General features: G+C 34.8%; 1 protein-coding gene across 4 annotated transcripts in view; it reads right to left on the bottom strand.

Annotated features, from left to right (window-relative positions):
* The window catches only part of LOC148941389 (uncharacterized), a 124,987-nt gene that overhangs the window by 23,392 nt on the left and 83,368 nt on the right, over positions 1-18,227 (bottom strand). For all 4 annotated transcript variants that reach the window (XM_089104624.1, XM_089104627.1, XM_089104626.1 and 1 more), the window contains exons 3-5: positions 16,677-16,780; positions 8,119-8,352; positions 765-954 (exon numbers count right to left, since the gene is read on the bottom strand). In XM_089104624.1, coding sequence (XP_088960750.1) covers positions 765-954; positions 8,119-8,352; positions 16,677-16,780 — 528 coding nt within the window. The remainder of the gene's footprint in view (positions 1-764; positions 955-8,118; positions 8,353-16,676; positions 16,781-18,227) is intronic.

The raw sequence follows: 18,227 nt of genomic DNA, 5'->3' as shown, positions 1-18,227 counted from the left end.
TTTTCCAGAGTAAAATAGTATCAAAAACTTTTTGCTCAACTCCTAAAGAATTCAAATTCTTTTAAGTTATGAGTATTTTGGTTTGGTATTTTCTAATCTGCTTCGCAAGTCGTGATTTTAAGACCGCCAGTATTCCCCTGATAAAGCAAAATTTTGTGACACATTATTATTTCAGACCTTGTAATTTTATTGGTGTAATAATTAAAAGCTTATTTTACATAATTGAGATTAAAAAAACAGTTTAACATTCTCGAATACTTTGATAAATGATAGTCCTTCAGTAAATTAACAAGAATAAAAGTTTATTTTTATCTTGCTCTGTTGATGGAACAAACGACACACTAATTTAGACTCATTGTTCCCAACCACACAAATAATTCTCCAAAACTCACAACCAATCAACTTCTTATCCGCAGAATCATTTGCAGAACTCCCCAACTGTGCAAATTCCAACAGCACACTCACTATCTCAACCAAATTAATATCTACACAAAAAATTGCCTTATTCCAGGTTATTGGTGGTCTTTGTTAGTTTTTGTTTTTCTATTTTGCCACTTAGCTAACTTTCTCCTCCTTAGAGCCGAACTGTTTCTTGATGATAGTTATATTATATATTGATAAATTTTGTAACAAACACTTTCTCTCTCCCTCTTTTTATACTTCTCTAATTCTCCTCTCTCTAACTCTCTAATTCATGGGTTCTCTCACTTAACCAAATCTGAAAGAAACAGGTTCAAGCAGTTTCTGATTTAGTTGATACTAACCGTATTTACATATCGAGAATGGAACTCAATGGCTTCTTTCAGAAAGGTAAGCCCTGGATGCGTTTCGACAACATCCTGAACAATCGGTACAAGATCATCTGGGATAAGATAATTTCTGTTAGCTTTACCTGATGCTGCTACTAAGATATGTACAAGCTGGGAAGCTTCGTCATGGTATGTTGACATAACACTAAAAAGAAAAATGGCAAAAATAAATATCAAACTGGAGTATCAAGGAAACAAAGGGGCAGCGGTGAATACAGATACATATAACCAACAATTTCAATAGGTTCTGAGCAGAGTTCTGGGGAAGGATAATACTAAAAAGTTATTTGGAAAAAAATACACATAATGAATTTAATGTATTTCCCAAAAAATTGCCCCGCGTGTACAGGAGTTCTCCGATATTTCCATGGGTTTGGGGGTATGAACTTTCTTTTGGGCTGGTAACGGAATGAAACTGCGTTTGTCCTAATATAAGGTGATTTTCGTTCACTTTAGTTTGTGGAGTTGAATTAATATTTTAGTAAAACCAGGGTTCAAACAATTCTTAAAATTACAGAACCAGAGGAAAGATTTTGCATACTTCCAGTAAGTTTTCAAGTATTATTTCTGATTAATCGTAGCTATTATATAGTACATGACGTTACTCTTCCAAAACATTAGTAGGACATCTTAGAGGAAAAATTCGCTCAAGAGGCCTGAAAGCGTACTATCTTAGGCATAAGATTCCTTAGCCTCCCTAAAAAAAAAACTTACCATCCCCACTCTAAAAGTGTCTTTTGTCAGTCTATGGCATTAAGTCACAGCAGACCTATTATAGCTAACGATAAACGTACTAAGTTCAATGTTTCAAAAATGGATAAAAGATAGAAGAGAACTGCCAAATAATACTAAATTTGGGGAGTAAGTGACAATCTTATTTTACCAGAGATTTTCCTTCTGGTATCTTTTTTATTAAGAGAGACTCGCTTTTACAAATAATTAATCGAAAAAAATAGACATGGCTTTAAAGAAATACTCCAGAACTTAAAACAAATAGAAGCTATACCATGTCTTATAAGCCCCCACTCCTCAATTCTTTTTTAAATACAAGCAAAGAGCGACGTTATAACTTAAAAATATTAAAATTACCTGTACATAAAAATAACCTCGGAATCCCCTCCAAAAAAAATAGGGTTCAAATGGTTATTGGTGATTTACTGAAAACAAGTCGATATTTCTGATATCAAACAGTTCGTGGTAACGAACTGTAAGTAAGGAGCGACCCGGCTCAATGGTAACCGAAACTAAAAAACGAAATTTTGGTACCAATAGATACATCAAAAGAATCAAATTTTAATTCTGATTTCAAATTTATAAGTTTCATCAAGTTTAATCTTACACATCAAAAGTTACGCGCCTCAGAAAATTTGGCTGATTTTTGAAAAAAGGGGGAAAGACCACTAAAAGTTATAGAACCTTAATGAAATTCACACCATCATATTCAGCGTATCAGAGAACCCTACTATAGAAGTTTCAAGCTCCTATCTACAAAAATGTGGAATTTTGCATTTTTTGCCAGACACCCAGGACACCCAGTGTCCTAGAATATCGTAAGAGGGCTCATTGGAACGGAAATTAAAAGTTCTAGTGCCCTTTTTAAGTGACCAAAAAAATGGAGAGCAACTAGGCCCCCTCCCACGCTCATTTTTTTCTCAAAGTCACCCAATTAAAATTTTGAAATAGCCATTTTGTTCAGCATAGTCGAAAATCGAATAAATATGTCTTTTACGATGACTTAATCCCCCAGAGTTCCCAGGGGAAGGGCTGCAAGTTATGATCTTTGCCCATTGCTTACAAATTGTATTGGTTATTGGGAAGTATACAGACATTTTCAGGAAGAATTTTTTTCTGGTGGGGGGGGGCTGAAGGAGGGGGTTACTCGGGAAAATCTTTCTGTGGAGGATGTTTCTTAGGGGTAAGGGACATTTCTATGAAAGGGGCGCCGTATTTCCAAGCATTATTTAAAAAACGATCAGAAATTAAATTAAAAAAAACAAGTTTTTTTAACTGAAAGTAAGAAGCAACATTAGAACTTAAAATGAACATAAATTATTACGTATATGAGGGGGTACTCCCCCAATTCAATACCTCACTCTTTACGCTACAGTTTTTTTTAGCGCTTTCAAAAGAGCTATCTATTCTAATTAAACGGCCTTTGTGATTCAGGGGTTTGTGAATTAAATTTTTTTTTTAACTTTTAAAGTAAAGAACGTTGTATTGAATAAGAGGAGAACCCCCTAATATACTTAATAAAATATAACTAATAAAAAAAAAAAAAATAAAAAAAAACAAGCGATACGGCTAAATAGTAATTGAAAATTTTTAAAACTGAACTATGATGTCAATAAATGTATAAAAAGAATGGGATTATAATGCCGATTCTAAATATATGAATTTTATTAAGTTTAGTATTACTCATCAAAGGCTACGAGCCTGAGAAAATTTACCTGATTTTTTAAAGAGGGGGGAAACAACCCCTAAAAGTGAAGGAATTTTAATAAAAATCACACCGTCAGATTCAGCGTATCAGAAAACCCTATTACATAGGTTTCAAGCTCATATCTGCAAAAATCTGCGACCTAGTATTTTTTGCCAGAATAAAAATATACAAATATAGTAATTCGTTACGTAAGTTAACTTGTAAATTACATTACAACCAAATTTAGAGACAGTCATTAAGGAAAAGAAAAGTAAAATTTTTAGGCAAATTTTGTTTACATATTCAATGACGGTGAGCAAAATAAGTGTTGTATTAACTAAAAAACGTTCAGATATTAACTAAAAAAACAAGTTTTCTTAACTGCAAGTAAGGAATAACATTAAAATTTAAGACGAATAGAAAATATTCCGTATATGAAAGAGGCTGTCTCCTCTTCGACGCCTCGCTCTTTACGCTGAAGTTTTACTCCTTCTCATAAATTTATTTTTTAAAACAATAAAAAACTTTAGCGTATAGAGCGAGGCTTTGAGGAGGGGACAGCCCCTTTCATATACGGAATAATTTCTGTTCGTTCTAAGTATTAATGTCACTCCTTACTTTCAGTTTAAAAAACTTGTTTTTTTTATTTAATTTTGCTTAAGAATACAAAAATACCTGCTTCTTTGAAAATTTGATACCACTGCTTCAGTGCATTCGTATTCAGTGCAGTGCATTATTTTTGTCTCATCCATTAATGAAAAATGCAGCCCTCATTTACATGGACAATCCTTTACTTTCTAAGCTAAATTGTCATTTTTCTTTCAGAGTAATCCTAGTGGCGTTGAATCAGAAAAATTAAATGTATATATTAATAAATGTACATGGCTCCTATGTATTCTTTTCCGCCACCTCTTTAGAGCGAATGGCTACACAAATTGGGGGAAAGGGTTACTGAATCGTAACTTGAAAGTTTTAATGCCCTTTTTCAGGATGTTTAATTACCGGAGAAAATATAGAGATGCCTTTTCCCCCTGGGAATCTCCACAGTCCCCAATGGCATTGAATCAAAATTATAAGAAAGCAATATTAGTCGTAATGGCCGGAAATTCGAAAAATGTACGTCAAGAGAGCCATTAACCCATAAGCTTCACGAGGAAGGGTATCAAATTATGCAATAGAACCATTCTTCATAGATACATTCTTCTTAGGCAGAATAGGAGACAAGTTGGACGATGTTATAATCCGAGGTGGGCCCATGATCACTCAAAATGTGTCCTGTCACTGCCACATTTTCTGAAAAAAGCATTTTACACCTTGTTTGAACAGAAATCATTCAAGGATTTCCAGTCTCATCACAAAATTAGTTAAGTCTGAGCTGCAGATTATTTTTTTTTGCGAAAGAAGCAAGGTAACTCGTGATATAGGGCAAAAACAAAATGTCTTAATTTTGTGCACAAATGACCAGCTAAATCCTGACTCGGCGTGGACCCGACCTTGTTAAATAAATATCACTTTTAAAAGGGATATTAGTATTATGATAATTCTCCATCTTTTGCTGCCAAAAGAAGTTATCTAGGCAGGAGAGACAAGGAAAGTGGTCCTTATTCGTAACACACGTTTCTTGAACTAGATGGCGCGGTGACGGTGTGCACTTATGTACGTTTGTGCCCCAAACTTTCTCAAACAAAGATTAATTGAAGACAATTTTAGTTGACTAGGTGGGGAAGGGGTGACAAAGCTGGAAACTTTAAAAGGCAATAAGAGGAGCAAGAGTTTACTGGAAAGGCATATCCAGGACTTTTTTTTGGGGGGGGGGGGGTATAACTGAAACCCCCTCCCCCTGGATACTGTTTTGGTTTACTCGGTATAAATTTAGATTCGTTAGATTTGGGAGAGTGCACAGGTTTTTTTTTCTTTTCGGCCATTATGGTTAATAAACTACACACTTGTATTTTACTTGGCTTAATCAGTAGGCAAAAAAAAACACTTTGAAAACATTACTGAACAATGATTAAGCGAAATCGCGGCGACAGCTCTTTGCTATTATCACTCAGAAGTTTTGGATCTATATAAGTTTGTTTCATGTTCATTTTTCTCTTGTGACAGCAATAAGCACTAGGTGTTTTATTGTCTGATAGAATGAATCAGGTGAAAATTTTCAAAAGAGAGAATACTTATTTGGTAAAGTGGGCTAACGGTATCTTGTTTTCAGACAAATCACTTATAAACTACAAAATTAGATGGTAACACAGCTTTTAATAACTATTTATCGTGCTAATCATCAGCAATAAAATTGAGGTCGACAATAGCATGGAATATTCTATTTTAGTAGTTATAAATCTCGTATATTTATGTGTATATTTGGAGATTTTTACCGTTTAAGATATTTATCTAATTTACTCTTCTATATTTCAATATTAGCCCCAAATTTATAGTCAATACTCTCAGATATCTCTAAATAATATCTTTGGCGAAAATTCAACAATGTTTCTACATATTTACTTATTTCTTTGGGTTTGATTTTGCCTTTTAGCGGTCATAAGTCGAACAAAGTACAAATGTCTATATGGCTGATGTTTGGGGGAGGAGGGTTATTAGAGGACGTAGCCCCAAGGCCCTATTTTAATTACTTCAATCATACACATTGAAATTTCTTGCATGACTTTAATTCTAATTAGGTATAATACCTCAGCTATTTGTGAAAAATATAGGCCTACTTAACTTATTGGATTGTGGACGTCTAAATTGTAATATATATATATATATATATATATATATATATATATATATATATATATATATATATATATATATATATATATATATATATATATATATATATATATATATATATATATATATATATATATATATATATATATATATATATATATATATATATATATATATATATATATATATATATATATATATATATATATATATATATATATATATATATATATATATATATATATATATATATATATATATATATATATATATATATATATATATATATATATATATATATATATATATATATATATATATATATATATATATATATATATATATATATATATATATATATATATATATATATATATATATATATATATATATATTAGATATATATTATCTTACCCAACAGTACCGTAAGGTTTGTAATCAGCAACTTCAAAAACCCTTGAGCACCAAGTTTAGCGGAAATTGAATATCATTTGTGAAATACATACTTAGCGTTTTCTTTTTTTTATTTAGGACGGTCATTTCGCTCAATAATCAACATTCAATCATTTGGGAATGTTGGCTAAAAATCACTGAGTGATCATGGACCGAAAGAGGTACACCATATTTATGTATGTGAAAATTGAGGCAATTGGCAGGGGGGGGGGCTGAAGGGGGCATGAAACCAAGAGCCCAACTTTGAGGCTTCATTCTTGCATTATTCTGATTCCAAAGGGATGCGACCAATCCACTATTTATAGTTTGCACTTATCGTATTTTGACTTGAACGCTTTTACGGCATAATTTCTAATCAGCAAACCCAGAACCTCTTCAGAATTTTTGAAATGTATTTAGTGTTGTTTGATTTAGGAGTTATACAGTGTTCTTAATGATTTTTAATTATTAGCATTTAATATATCAGGGCCGTTCTCTTGATAATCCATTCTCTTAATAAAATTGAGAACAAGTGTGAAGTTGGGCATGGAAGTTCGACCTGGAGTGGACACAGGCAAAGGGCCCCACTTTGGGCGTTCAAATAATATAAACCGAAAATACATGCATGATCTGGATGTAAGCCATTGGTAAAAGCCCATCATTTTTAAACATATATATATATAGTGTATTTTGGTTTTTGACGTCTATATTGGAATATTAACCTCGGGTTTGTAATCACCAAACTTAGAACCCTTAAAAAATATCAATTTTGTTAGATTTCCAGCGCAATTTACGTTACATGTGCTACATATATTATGAATAAGAACAGTTATTCCTACGATCTTGAGGAAAAACTTATCATGTTGGACTATTTCCTAAATATTCCCAGAATTACAGATGATTTGAAAGGGCAATGGCATGCTCATACGTACGAAGACGCGGCGAAGGTTTGGAAAGAGCACGGACCAAATGCCTCGGCTTCGGGTCCTCCAATCGTAGCACTGATTTTAACAAGGTATGACATTACACAACTTGTGAAATTAGTAATTAATATCTTTTGATTTTAGAAATCTATATTGAAATATTGAAATATTATCCTCAGATTTGGATTCAGCAAGCCCAGTAACACTGGGATTCAAACCTTGGTCAAAATAAACACCATTTGCTGAATATTCACTTAACGTCTTTTGGTTTCAAACTTCTTATCTTCGAGCTGCACTTTTCATATAGCCCTTATAGGTGTTTTTGGACATATTGACCGTTCTAAAAAGAATGGCTATCTTTCAATTTTAGTCCGTTTGACTTTGACCGTCTCAGTAACACATGGGGCCTTGAAGGGGCGGCAGGTTAGCCGTTATAAAAAAAAAACGCTAGAATTCAGAATTCGTGATACAATGAGCCGTTCCAAGGGTTTCTACGACTATCAGTTCCTTTTTATAACCCCAGTGGAAAAAACAATAATAATTCATATGAGACAAATCCCTTTTTACTATGTCAATTATATTTCGTTAAGTATGATTATCTAGATTTTGCTTTTTATACCCTAGACACTGAAGATGGTGAGCCATTATGTAGTCTAAAAGTTTATGTGTGTTAACTATTTCTGTGTTCTATAGTGTTTTAGTGCAGGGTATTGTATGTTCGTTCTATTTCGTTTTGTTGTTTAATAGTTTTTTTTTCAAATAATCAACTTCAAAAAGTGGAACACAGGATCCAATAATTTACCTTTTCCAATACGCTAAAAGATCATTCACGGGCATGGGTCCATCCACATTTCCAAAGCATGCCTTAAATAAAGGTATTTTCCAAAAGATGGGTATATTCATTAATTTTGTGACTTCTCGAAGATTTTCCATACTAACATGTTGGATATCCGCTTGATGGAGCCGACATTTTATCTCTTCCAGAGATTTGTCGATGGCATTGGGGTCAGAAAATCGGCCATATGGAAAATAAAACCTATAATAAAGAGAAACTTCAATCGATGAGGAAGTGTGGTTCTTCTCGTTTTATGTAATTTTTGCAACTATGACAAAATTTAATATAAATTTGCATAGATACTCGAATTTTAAATTTCATATATTTTTGGAGAACAAGGTGTAGGCTATAACGAATCTTTTATGAGTACCGTACTTTTCAAAAATATATTTGCCGTTTAATAAGAAGAAGAATGAGAAAAAAAACATATTTTAAGCTGTGTAGTCTAATCCTTATGACGGAATTAAGATTTTTTTTTATACGAAGCTCCCCTTTCACCTTTTCTCACTTTTAACTAGAAGTTCAGCAATAGTCGATGCTAAACACTTTTTGTAACACAAAATTAGATTAAAATTTTCTTGTTGATTAGGTTTCAACAAAGATGAATATAATAACAGAATTCGTTCAAAATAAATCTTTTATTTGTCTCCCGCAAAATTAAGGAGTACAAAACATAAGCATAATAAGTTACAAAAATACCCTAACAAATCAATCAAAGAAACGATTTACGAAAAAAAAAACATAACAGCCTAGTAAAATGACTGAGCAGAACGCAGGAAAAAAAAGAGAACCCAAAAACCCAAATTTTTTTAACATGTAAAACTAGCACCGTCTTAGCATCTCGAGCTAAAGTGCGATAAGCATAGCATAATATAATATATACGAAAATAATATATATTCGTATATATATATTCATACTGTGGCGATAAGTCAACCCAACATAAACAGGAGTATTCTGGCATTCAAAGTGGTATTCTCGGTGGTCCGCAAGTCTCATTTGCGCAACACCCAAGTACCGCTATTTTGGAGCAATAGAATGGTGCACTGTCAATTGGAGCAATAGAATGGGAATGCACATGTATGACAGGCATTAGAAACTGTACCAGAAGTGTCATATTCAAACTAGAAGGATCACAAAATTCCGAATTAACTCGACAAAGAGTGATTTTCATTGGCTGTTAGTGACGCTTCGACCAAAGGCATAAAATTACACTTTGCCTTTCAGTAACTTAATGTCAGTGGAATAGTCTCTGATTAGTTGAAAGTGACGTCATGCAGTAGCTTCTATCACGATCCTTCTTTTTCGAAAGAGATTCTAATGTCTTCCATATCTGCACATACGCAAGCTCACTGATCCAATATAGCGATAGTTGAGTCTTCTATTTTTAAAATGACCCCGATACTTGTGGACCACCTTCGCCACCTTGTATTTGACAACAAGATTGCATAAAGCAGTTTACTTTGTTTTATGACAAACGAGCCTTCCTGACTTCTTTGTATTTCTCCTTTTCAAGTGAAAAATTTGTCAAGTACAGTTGCAGAAAATAGGAAACATGCAAAGCAACACAAAGCAGCGACACAAGCTTGGTTCTGGTATTTATATTATGTATCACAGTTTCTACGGTACTTTGGCACTTCTACTTGGCAAGCATAAAACAATTTTGATCCGCCCGTCGCCAGACAGTGCGTTTAGAAGTGCTTCCTTTTCTTCTGTCAATTTTATGTTACACAATTTCTGTTATGCAAATTTAATAACTCCAAAAGCGTAGACCAAAAGCAAAACAAAGAGTCCTGAAAAAAAATTGACACGAATAAAATTCGTTATGATAACGCTCTAAATAACTGAATAAGTTTGATTTTTAAGCTGAAGTAAGAAACTTTTTACCTGTTTCATAATTCGTTTATAAATTTTGCTAATTAATTTTCTGAGTTCGTCTACTCCACAGTAGATAGATATATGCAATAGAATCATTCCCTATCTCAACCATTATACAAAGCCGGTCCGAGACGCAAGTGCTCTGGAGAACGTTAAAACATAAGCGACATTAGATTTTTTCACGGGTAGACAAGTCAGATTTCTCTTGAACGCGAAACTTGGCTTCACCTTTGTAACACTAACTTTTAAAGAATCTAATTTTAAATTAACTTATTCCAATACATATATAAAAATCGGTAATTAGTAGCGTAATGTTATTATTAGATATTTTTAGAAATTACATGTAGGTTGCAAAGTCTCGAGTTGGTTTCAAGGGCATTTTGAGAAAGTTTCTGCAAAAATACGTGTTCAGGGGTAATATACACTGAATTGTTGATGGACGAGGACGTAAGAGAATATGGGCGGAGCTTTTATGCGTGCCAACACTGTAGTATTCAAATATTACTGAGTTGTGATTCTACTGTAGGCTATATTATTTTTATACAGTGGTCTTCTCTACTCATTAACTTCTAGTTATTTCCGTAAGATTTGGAATAAACAGTATGAACAAAACTGCTAAAGGCAAAATGATTGTGGGAGAAGGTATGCCTGCCACACAATACGCATTGGCCACATGGCTAATGACCACATATTGCGTGGCATTAGCCACGGAACAAAAAACTAATCCTTCGAAAGCTGGAACATACTCCCAGCTTTACTTATGTTTTTTGATTCAACAGAGAACTGCCATTTCGTTTGTGGCATTCTTGTTTTAATTCCACATCATCAGAGCTAATCTCCCAGCTTTCTAATTTTTGTTAATCTTTGTTTTTTCACTAGTTTCCAGTTCGAGAGATTGGCAATGATTTTCTGGTTTATTTAGTATCACGTTTTGTATACTCAGTTACCCTTTAAAATTATGACTCCATATTTTAAAAGGCTTTTTGGATAAGATAAAAAGTCTGTTATAAACCGAGAACAAGATATAAGAAAATTTCTTTGGAAAAAAAACCTTGTCCAAGGGGAAATGAGAAAATGACCTTTAGCTAGAGGTTTGGTCACAAATTGAATCAGGATCTTGCGATAAGAAGTCAATAAGAATTTAAGTGAAATCTCCCTTGAAGTAAAATCAGCTGAGATGCTGTAGACAAAGTTACAAGAGAAGAAGAATGCGGTTGAAAAGTGAAGATAAAAAGGTAACGCTGGGTAACGAAACGATTGATCAAGTGGACAGCTTCACTTATCTTGGTAGCATTATTCGTAAAGACGGCCGGATCAGTGAAGATGTTAAAAGTGGAATAGCCAAGGCTCAGGGTGTTTTTTCACAGTTAGAAATGTATGGAAGAATAGGAAGATAAGTTTGAAAACCAAAATTAGAATTTGGAAGCTACAATGATGCCAGTGATCAAATATGGTTCTGAAGCATGGGCGCTCCGAAAAGCGGATGAAGATTTGCTAGATGTGTCCCAGAAAAATTGCCTACGGATTGTACTGGGTACCAGGCTGACTGACCGTATTTCAAACAGTAGGCCGTGCGAAATGTGTGGTTCAATCCCGCTTTCTAGGGCTATAATGGGAGAAAGGTTGAGACGGCTAGGTCACGTCCTGCGGATGAAGGATGACAGATTGCCGAATATTGTCCTTTTCGGCCAACCGTCTAGAGCTACACAGAGTCGTCCGCGGTTGAGGTGGGAAGGATGTCATAAAGAAAAATTTTAGGGAAATGGAACTTCATGGGAGGGTGTAAAGAGGGAGGCTTTGAATAGATTGAGATGGAGGAGGAACGTGTGAAGCTGTGTCGGCCTCAGGCGGTTTGGTGCTGCGGTGAGTTGTAAGCAGTAGTAGTAGTCTAATATACAATAAATTTCTATCAACTCTTGCTTTCTTTGAGGTACATTCCTTTCAAATGTATAGAAAATCAATTGGCGATCATCTATTGATTCGCCAGTTCAAATATTACTACAGGAAGTAAACCAGTTGCTTTAAAAACAACCAATTGACCTTCGAATAAACTTATTTCGATAATAATTTTTTTTACTATTTAACAAAGTAGAATCAGAATCAGGAGTATGGTAAACACAAAAAAAGTATGTCCTTTTAAAAACTGAAATTGCATGAATTCTCAGAAACTGTTTTTTTTATGTAAACTTGATTGGCATTGTGGTTTCTTTTCTTCCTTGACGTTAAGACAAATAGAAGCAAACTGTGCGAAACATTTCGTCTTGCAGTAAAGCGCCAATGACGCTCTACGCTTTAGGGGGTTTGATGGCGCGGTAGCTCGATTCTTATTTGTGGTAATTTTAATTTCTATTCTCATTTGGGTTTCATTTATTCATTCAAAGTAGAATCCGTTATTTCAAATTTTGCTCGGTCATTCATTTCCATTTCTTTGATTTCAGGTCTTTGTTTATTTATTCACAGCAATTTTTGTTTGTTTTCAGCGTGATCTATCATATGACTTTAAGCTTAGTTTAGCCTTAGAATCATTCAACATTTCTTTGGGATTTTCTTTTTTTCTAATTAAATTACAGCATTGGCTATTAGACTTAAACTAGTCATAAATCCTTGATTATAGACTATATTAAGCTGAAAGAAAAGATTTGACAGAGAAGAGTTTGAGAAAGGGATTCGAGCCCCTCCCCCTCAAAATGTGTAACATCTAAATACATACAGCGCAATGCTACGGGTCAGTGCTCTCATGTAATTTGAGGCAGTTTTACTTAAATGGCAGGCTAATTGATTTTACTTGAAGCACTACTAAAGGAGAGGTAAGAAGTCTCGAGTAAAATCAGTCGCTAATTTAGTTGAAGTATATCAAACACTCGTAATTAAGAGCCACAGTCACCGCGGCAGCCCATGGTTTCGTTTCTAGTTGATTGTTCCCACATAAGACAGGGTCTCTTGCCACAGAGATAAGGCTGGGAGGCACAGTTTCATAGTGGGACAGAAGTAGGGTCGTATCCAGGATTTTTCTCGGGGGGGGGGGCTCACAAATAAAAACTTTAAAAAACGCATCAAAATTTGTTTATAATCATTTTTTACGTTTTTACGAGTCGGACAAGTATTTTTTGGGGGAGGGGGAGTCAAACCCCCTCCCCCTGGATACAGCCTTGGACAGGAGGTAGTGAGAAGGCGAAAGTGACTATTTTAAGATCGTTATGCTGATTAGATGGTTGATGGTACACCTATCCTTGAGGTTGAAGTTCTTCTTAAAGTAACTTCTTACTTAAAAAATTCCGTGGAAATAATTTTTTTTTAATAAATAATAAACAAGCTTCATCTCTATTTATTTCATTTTTTATCCGTAATGTTTTTACAGGCAATATTCGTCCGGAAGAGTAATTGAATAAGCTCACATTTGTGCCAGAAGCATCAATAGGGGGAGCAGGTTACTTTGCTTCCCCTCCCGCCTGCTTGTTGCTCCTCCTCTATTTTCAAAAACGCTTTTTTTGGTATTTTCATTGAAAGAAGAAAAAAACAACTAAAAAGCCTCCACCCTTGATTTTAAAAGATACATTTGTCCCCCAGCCCCTTAATTTTCATGAATTGTTGCCACTGATCTATGCTGCAGCAACTTTCCTGGAGATAAAAAATATATCTCAAGCAAAAAATAAAAAAGGATTGTTAAGGAAAACAAACTCCGAAGCCTAGGGTAGACTGAAAGAAATTATTTGAGAAATGGGTGTGTTTTTTTGCTAAAACTTAGCTTATGGAGTTTATTTTTGAAGTATTATAAAGTTCACTTGCACTTAGCTACACGCCTTTTTATTTGAAATCAAAAATTTTCGTTTTTCGTGCACAACACAAAAAAATGAGCAGCGGTAAAACTTGAAATTTTTCTAATCATTCTCAGGCTTAACGCAGTTGCCACTTCTTGCCACAAAAAAAAATCTAAACAATTGTCGGTACGTACCCATTATATGGGCCTCTCTAAAAAGTCAAGTTTGGTTAATTATAATGAAATAAAATAAAATAGGATGAATATAATAGTTCATAAACAAATTTGGGCTATATATTTGCACATTAAGGGGGTGGGGTGTAAAGCATAGCATATATTAAATACGTAACCTAACCTAACCTAGGTACCTTCCCCCTCCCCCCTAAACCCCAAAAAAACACAGTTTACTATCGTATACGCAATGCAAACCACGCTGTCATTGACTAGTCTATTGCGGTTAACTTGTCAAAAACAGATTTTATCATTGCCTACTCTACAGCGGTTAACCCTAGAGGCCCATATAATGGGAAAGTACCCAATTGTCTGCAACAACAAGACAAGGGTATCAGAACGACGTCAGCCGAGAAGGATACTAACTTGAGATACTTTAATTGTAGGAACCCATGATCACTTTCATTATGAATGTTCTTGTTTCTTGAGATACTTTAATTGTAGGAACCCATGATCACTTTCATTATGAATTTTCTTGTTTTAGAAGGTATGCATAAAATAATCCATCTTATGAATCAAGCCCTCAGAAATTTAATTTTGGAGGGGGGACATCTCAAAGTCCTTATAGAAATTTTTAAGAACGTGCAGACACTATATTTTCAAATTAGAGTCTGGAAGCAATAAAGATTCTAAAAATATTTACGCTGTGTCCCATACACATGATGGGCAAATGTGTGGCCACCTGTTTCTATATATTCGGCCACCTGTTTCGGTATAATCAGCTACTGCTACATGTCAAGATTGGGAACAAAGAAGGCAAAGTAAGAGGCACTAAATCATCTAAGCTACTGGAAGAATACATACATCTCTACATATTTCTATACACGATTCTGTAAATTTTTGTGCGTTTAAGTTAAACAAAATCAAATTTAACCTATAGTTTGCTGCAACAAAGATTCAAAGATAACAAGCGGAAGTTGAGTTAGAGTCTCTAACTTGTGTTAATAGATGGTGTTCAGGTATTTCTTCCCTTTCTTTAGACGGCATTAAATAAAAAAAAATCAAGATTTTTCAACTGAAAGTAAATAACAACATTAAAACTTGGAAAAAAAAATATTATGTCTATGAGGGCGGCTACCCGCTCCTCAATTTCCCCCTCTTTATTCTGAAGTTTTTTTTTTTAACACTTTAAGAAAGCTTCTTATTCTAGTGAAACGGCCCTTGAGTTTCTGGAGTCGTTCTTAAAGGATAAGAACAAAATGTCAAACTTTAACGTAAAGAGTAAAGAATTAAAGAGGTGGCAGACCCCCTCACATATGAAATAAGTTATGTTCGTTTTAAGTTTTAAAGTTGCTCCTTCATTTCAATTGAAAAAACTTGCTCTTTTTATTTAATGTTGGATCGTTTTTCAAATAATGCTGGGAAATCCATAGAAAAATCAACCGGCGTAAAATCCCCCCAGAAATGTCCCCTCGGACAATCCTTTCTGCTTAAAATTCCCTTGAAAAATTTCCTGCAGATACTTCCCCGAAAAATTCTTCTTACTTTTATTTGAAAGAAACTTATTTTTCATTCAATTTTTCATTATTTTTCAAATCATGCCAGGAATAACCCCTCCATAGAATAATTTTACCAGAAAATCCCCCAAAGAAAAATTTCCGCGGAACATTCTCTCCATGTATAACATTGAGTGACCATAGCGAAAGTAGGAATTCTAGCAAACTCTCCCCGTTAAAACTTCCCCCCCCCCCCGAAAAAATTCCCAGGAAAAATTCCTCCCCTTGGAAGATCCCCCCTTTCAAAGGGAATTCCCCACAAAAATGTCCGTATATTGCCCAATAACGAATATAATATGCAAACACTGGGCAAATTGCATAACTCAAAATCTTTTCTCCAGGGCCGTGGGAAGAGGGGTCATTTCATGCCCAAAACCATATTTATTGGAATTTCCAACATTGCTGAGCAAAATGGCTGTCTAAAAAATTTTGATGGGATATCTTTAGGAAAAAGGGGGGTGAGAGGAGGGTTAGTTGCCCTCCAATCTTTTTTGTCACTTAAAAAAGAGCACTAGAACTTTTAATTTGCGTTTGAATGAGCCCTCTCCCGATCTTCTAGGACCATTAGTTCGATACAATCACCCCTGGGGAAAAACACAAATGAACACGCCTCCGTAATCTATCTTATGGCAAAAAACAGAACTCCATATTTTGTAGATAGGAGCTTGAAACCTCTAAACTCTACGTTGAGGTTCTCATTAAGATCTTTTGAGTCTTTACGGACCTTTCCCCCCTTTTTTGAAAATCAGACAAATTTTCTCAGGCTCTCAGCTTTTGACGGATGTACTTAAATTTATTGAATTTTATATATCTAGAATCAGAATAAAAAACCAAATCTTTTGACGTAGAAACTGTTATCAATTTTCTTTTTAGAGGTTCGGTTAGGCCTACTATTGGGCCGAGACGCTCCTTAGTTACAGTTCGTTAACATGAACTGTTTGATTTACAGAATTAGCAATGGTCAATATTTTAGACTTTCAGTTTATTTTCAGATGTTGGATGCGCACTAAGTTTTCATACCATCCATGTTACTAGAATTCTTTATGCAAGATCAAATTAGAATTCTCTATGAAGGTACTATTGGGCATACTAATTAGGCATCAAGAAAATCAACAGGCATATTCAAGTATTTCCCAATCCTGGAAATGAATACTAATAGTCTTGCCTTGGTATGACTACTCTTGGCTTTCTTTTCCTCGTTAAAGTAGATGCTGGAGATAGTGGCTGAGCTATTGAAGCATTGAAGATGTCGGATATGACACTGTCGCCCTGAAATAAAAGATACGTTTCAGAATAATAGTTTGAAAATAGTGTTCACACCGTCCTAATTCTTTGCAACGGATATTAAAATAAAGGTTTTGGGTACCTGGCCATTTCGTGTAGACCAAAGGCAAGGGTATAGAGTTGAATGCAAGTTCAGTGATATATGAGGCAATATCCAGGGGCGGATCCAGGATTTTTTTAGGAGGGGGGGCGAAAAATAGGTTGATCCGATAAACTTGCGTTAGGAGCAAGTTTAACTAACGGAAACTTGAGTTAATTAAGTAAAATATACTACTTTAGACTACTCTAGGGGGAGGCGCGCGCCCCCTCGCCCCCCTCTGGATCCACCACTGCCAGTATCAGACACAATATCTATAGACTATCGGACACTATGCAATTCTGTGATTAAACCAAGTACTTGTGGGGGGAAAATGACTCAGGAATTTTCACGCGTATGTCTAGCAGCATGCTTAGGCTTGCGTCTGGCCATACAGAAGTGTCCAGGCGTAGAAGTCGAGTTAAACAAGCATGTGAACTTTACTTTGTAAAAAAAACATATTAATACAGAATACAGAGATGGAATAGCCTGAAGGTGGTTTGATATATAATCTAGACACCCAATTCTAGGCTCTGGAACTATTTGTTTGGCTGTAAGTCCTTTTGGTCATGTATGGAATTCTAAGTTTCAACCAGAGTTGCTTCGGCACATTGGACCAGGAACGTACATAGGCAAGGGAGTTTGGATAGTTATATCTGAAGTTTGCACTTACGTAGGGAAGTCGGGAATCCACTGCTTAACTCAATAAGATTTCAGGAAGATTACACCTCCTAATATTTTTTACACAATATGCTTGCTTTTGTGGCTTTTTGTCCATGTGCCTGATGTTAACCCTGCTAAAGTGAATCGATTGTTAGTTTTAAAAAAAAACGTTATATTCCAACAAACATATATGAAGGGCACGGTAAGGGTTGAATGGCAAAGTGAATAAAATTGAGGATATCACCCTATAAGACAGCCAGTTGAGGCTTAACTGCAGAAAAAGGCAACTTACGTGGAACATATACAAAAAATAATATTGGGAATACTACTACTACTAACAACTCACCGCAACACCAAACCGTCCAAGGCTCCTTACGACATCCTACCACCCCATTCGTAAACAACCTGCTTTTCGTTCAGCCACATATGGTTGGCAGATATGACTAGGAGCATCGTAAAAATATCAATATATTGAGGGAGAAGTATGTTCAATGTCCCCCTCCACCCAACACATACGTCTGTTTTTGGACTCTTATGTCCATAGATGGTGTTCTTTTACACATATTTTGATAATTTTAGATCAATAGTCCCACAGAGGAAACTTGAATTCGATTACTTCTTCCGAATAGCCTCCCCTTCATTATCAAATAAAATGCGACATTTTTTTGAGCGATTTCATGAATTCACTTTCAC

Source organism: Artemia sp. Qi Xiang Cuo, chromosome 18, assembly GCF_049724085.1.
Source record: "Artemia sp. Qi Xiang Cuo chromosome 18, ASM4972408v1, whole genome shotgun sequence".
Classification (NCBI taxonomy): domain Eukaryota; kingdom Metazoa; phylum Arthropoda; class Branchiopoda; order Anostraca; family Artemiidae; genus Artemia; species Artemia sp. Qi Xiang Cuo.
Note: the sequence above shows the minus strand (reverse complement) of the source record. Positions and strands in the feature narration are given on the sequence as shown.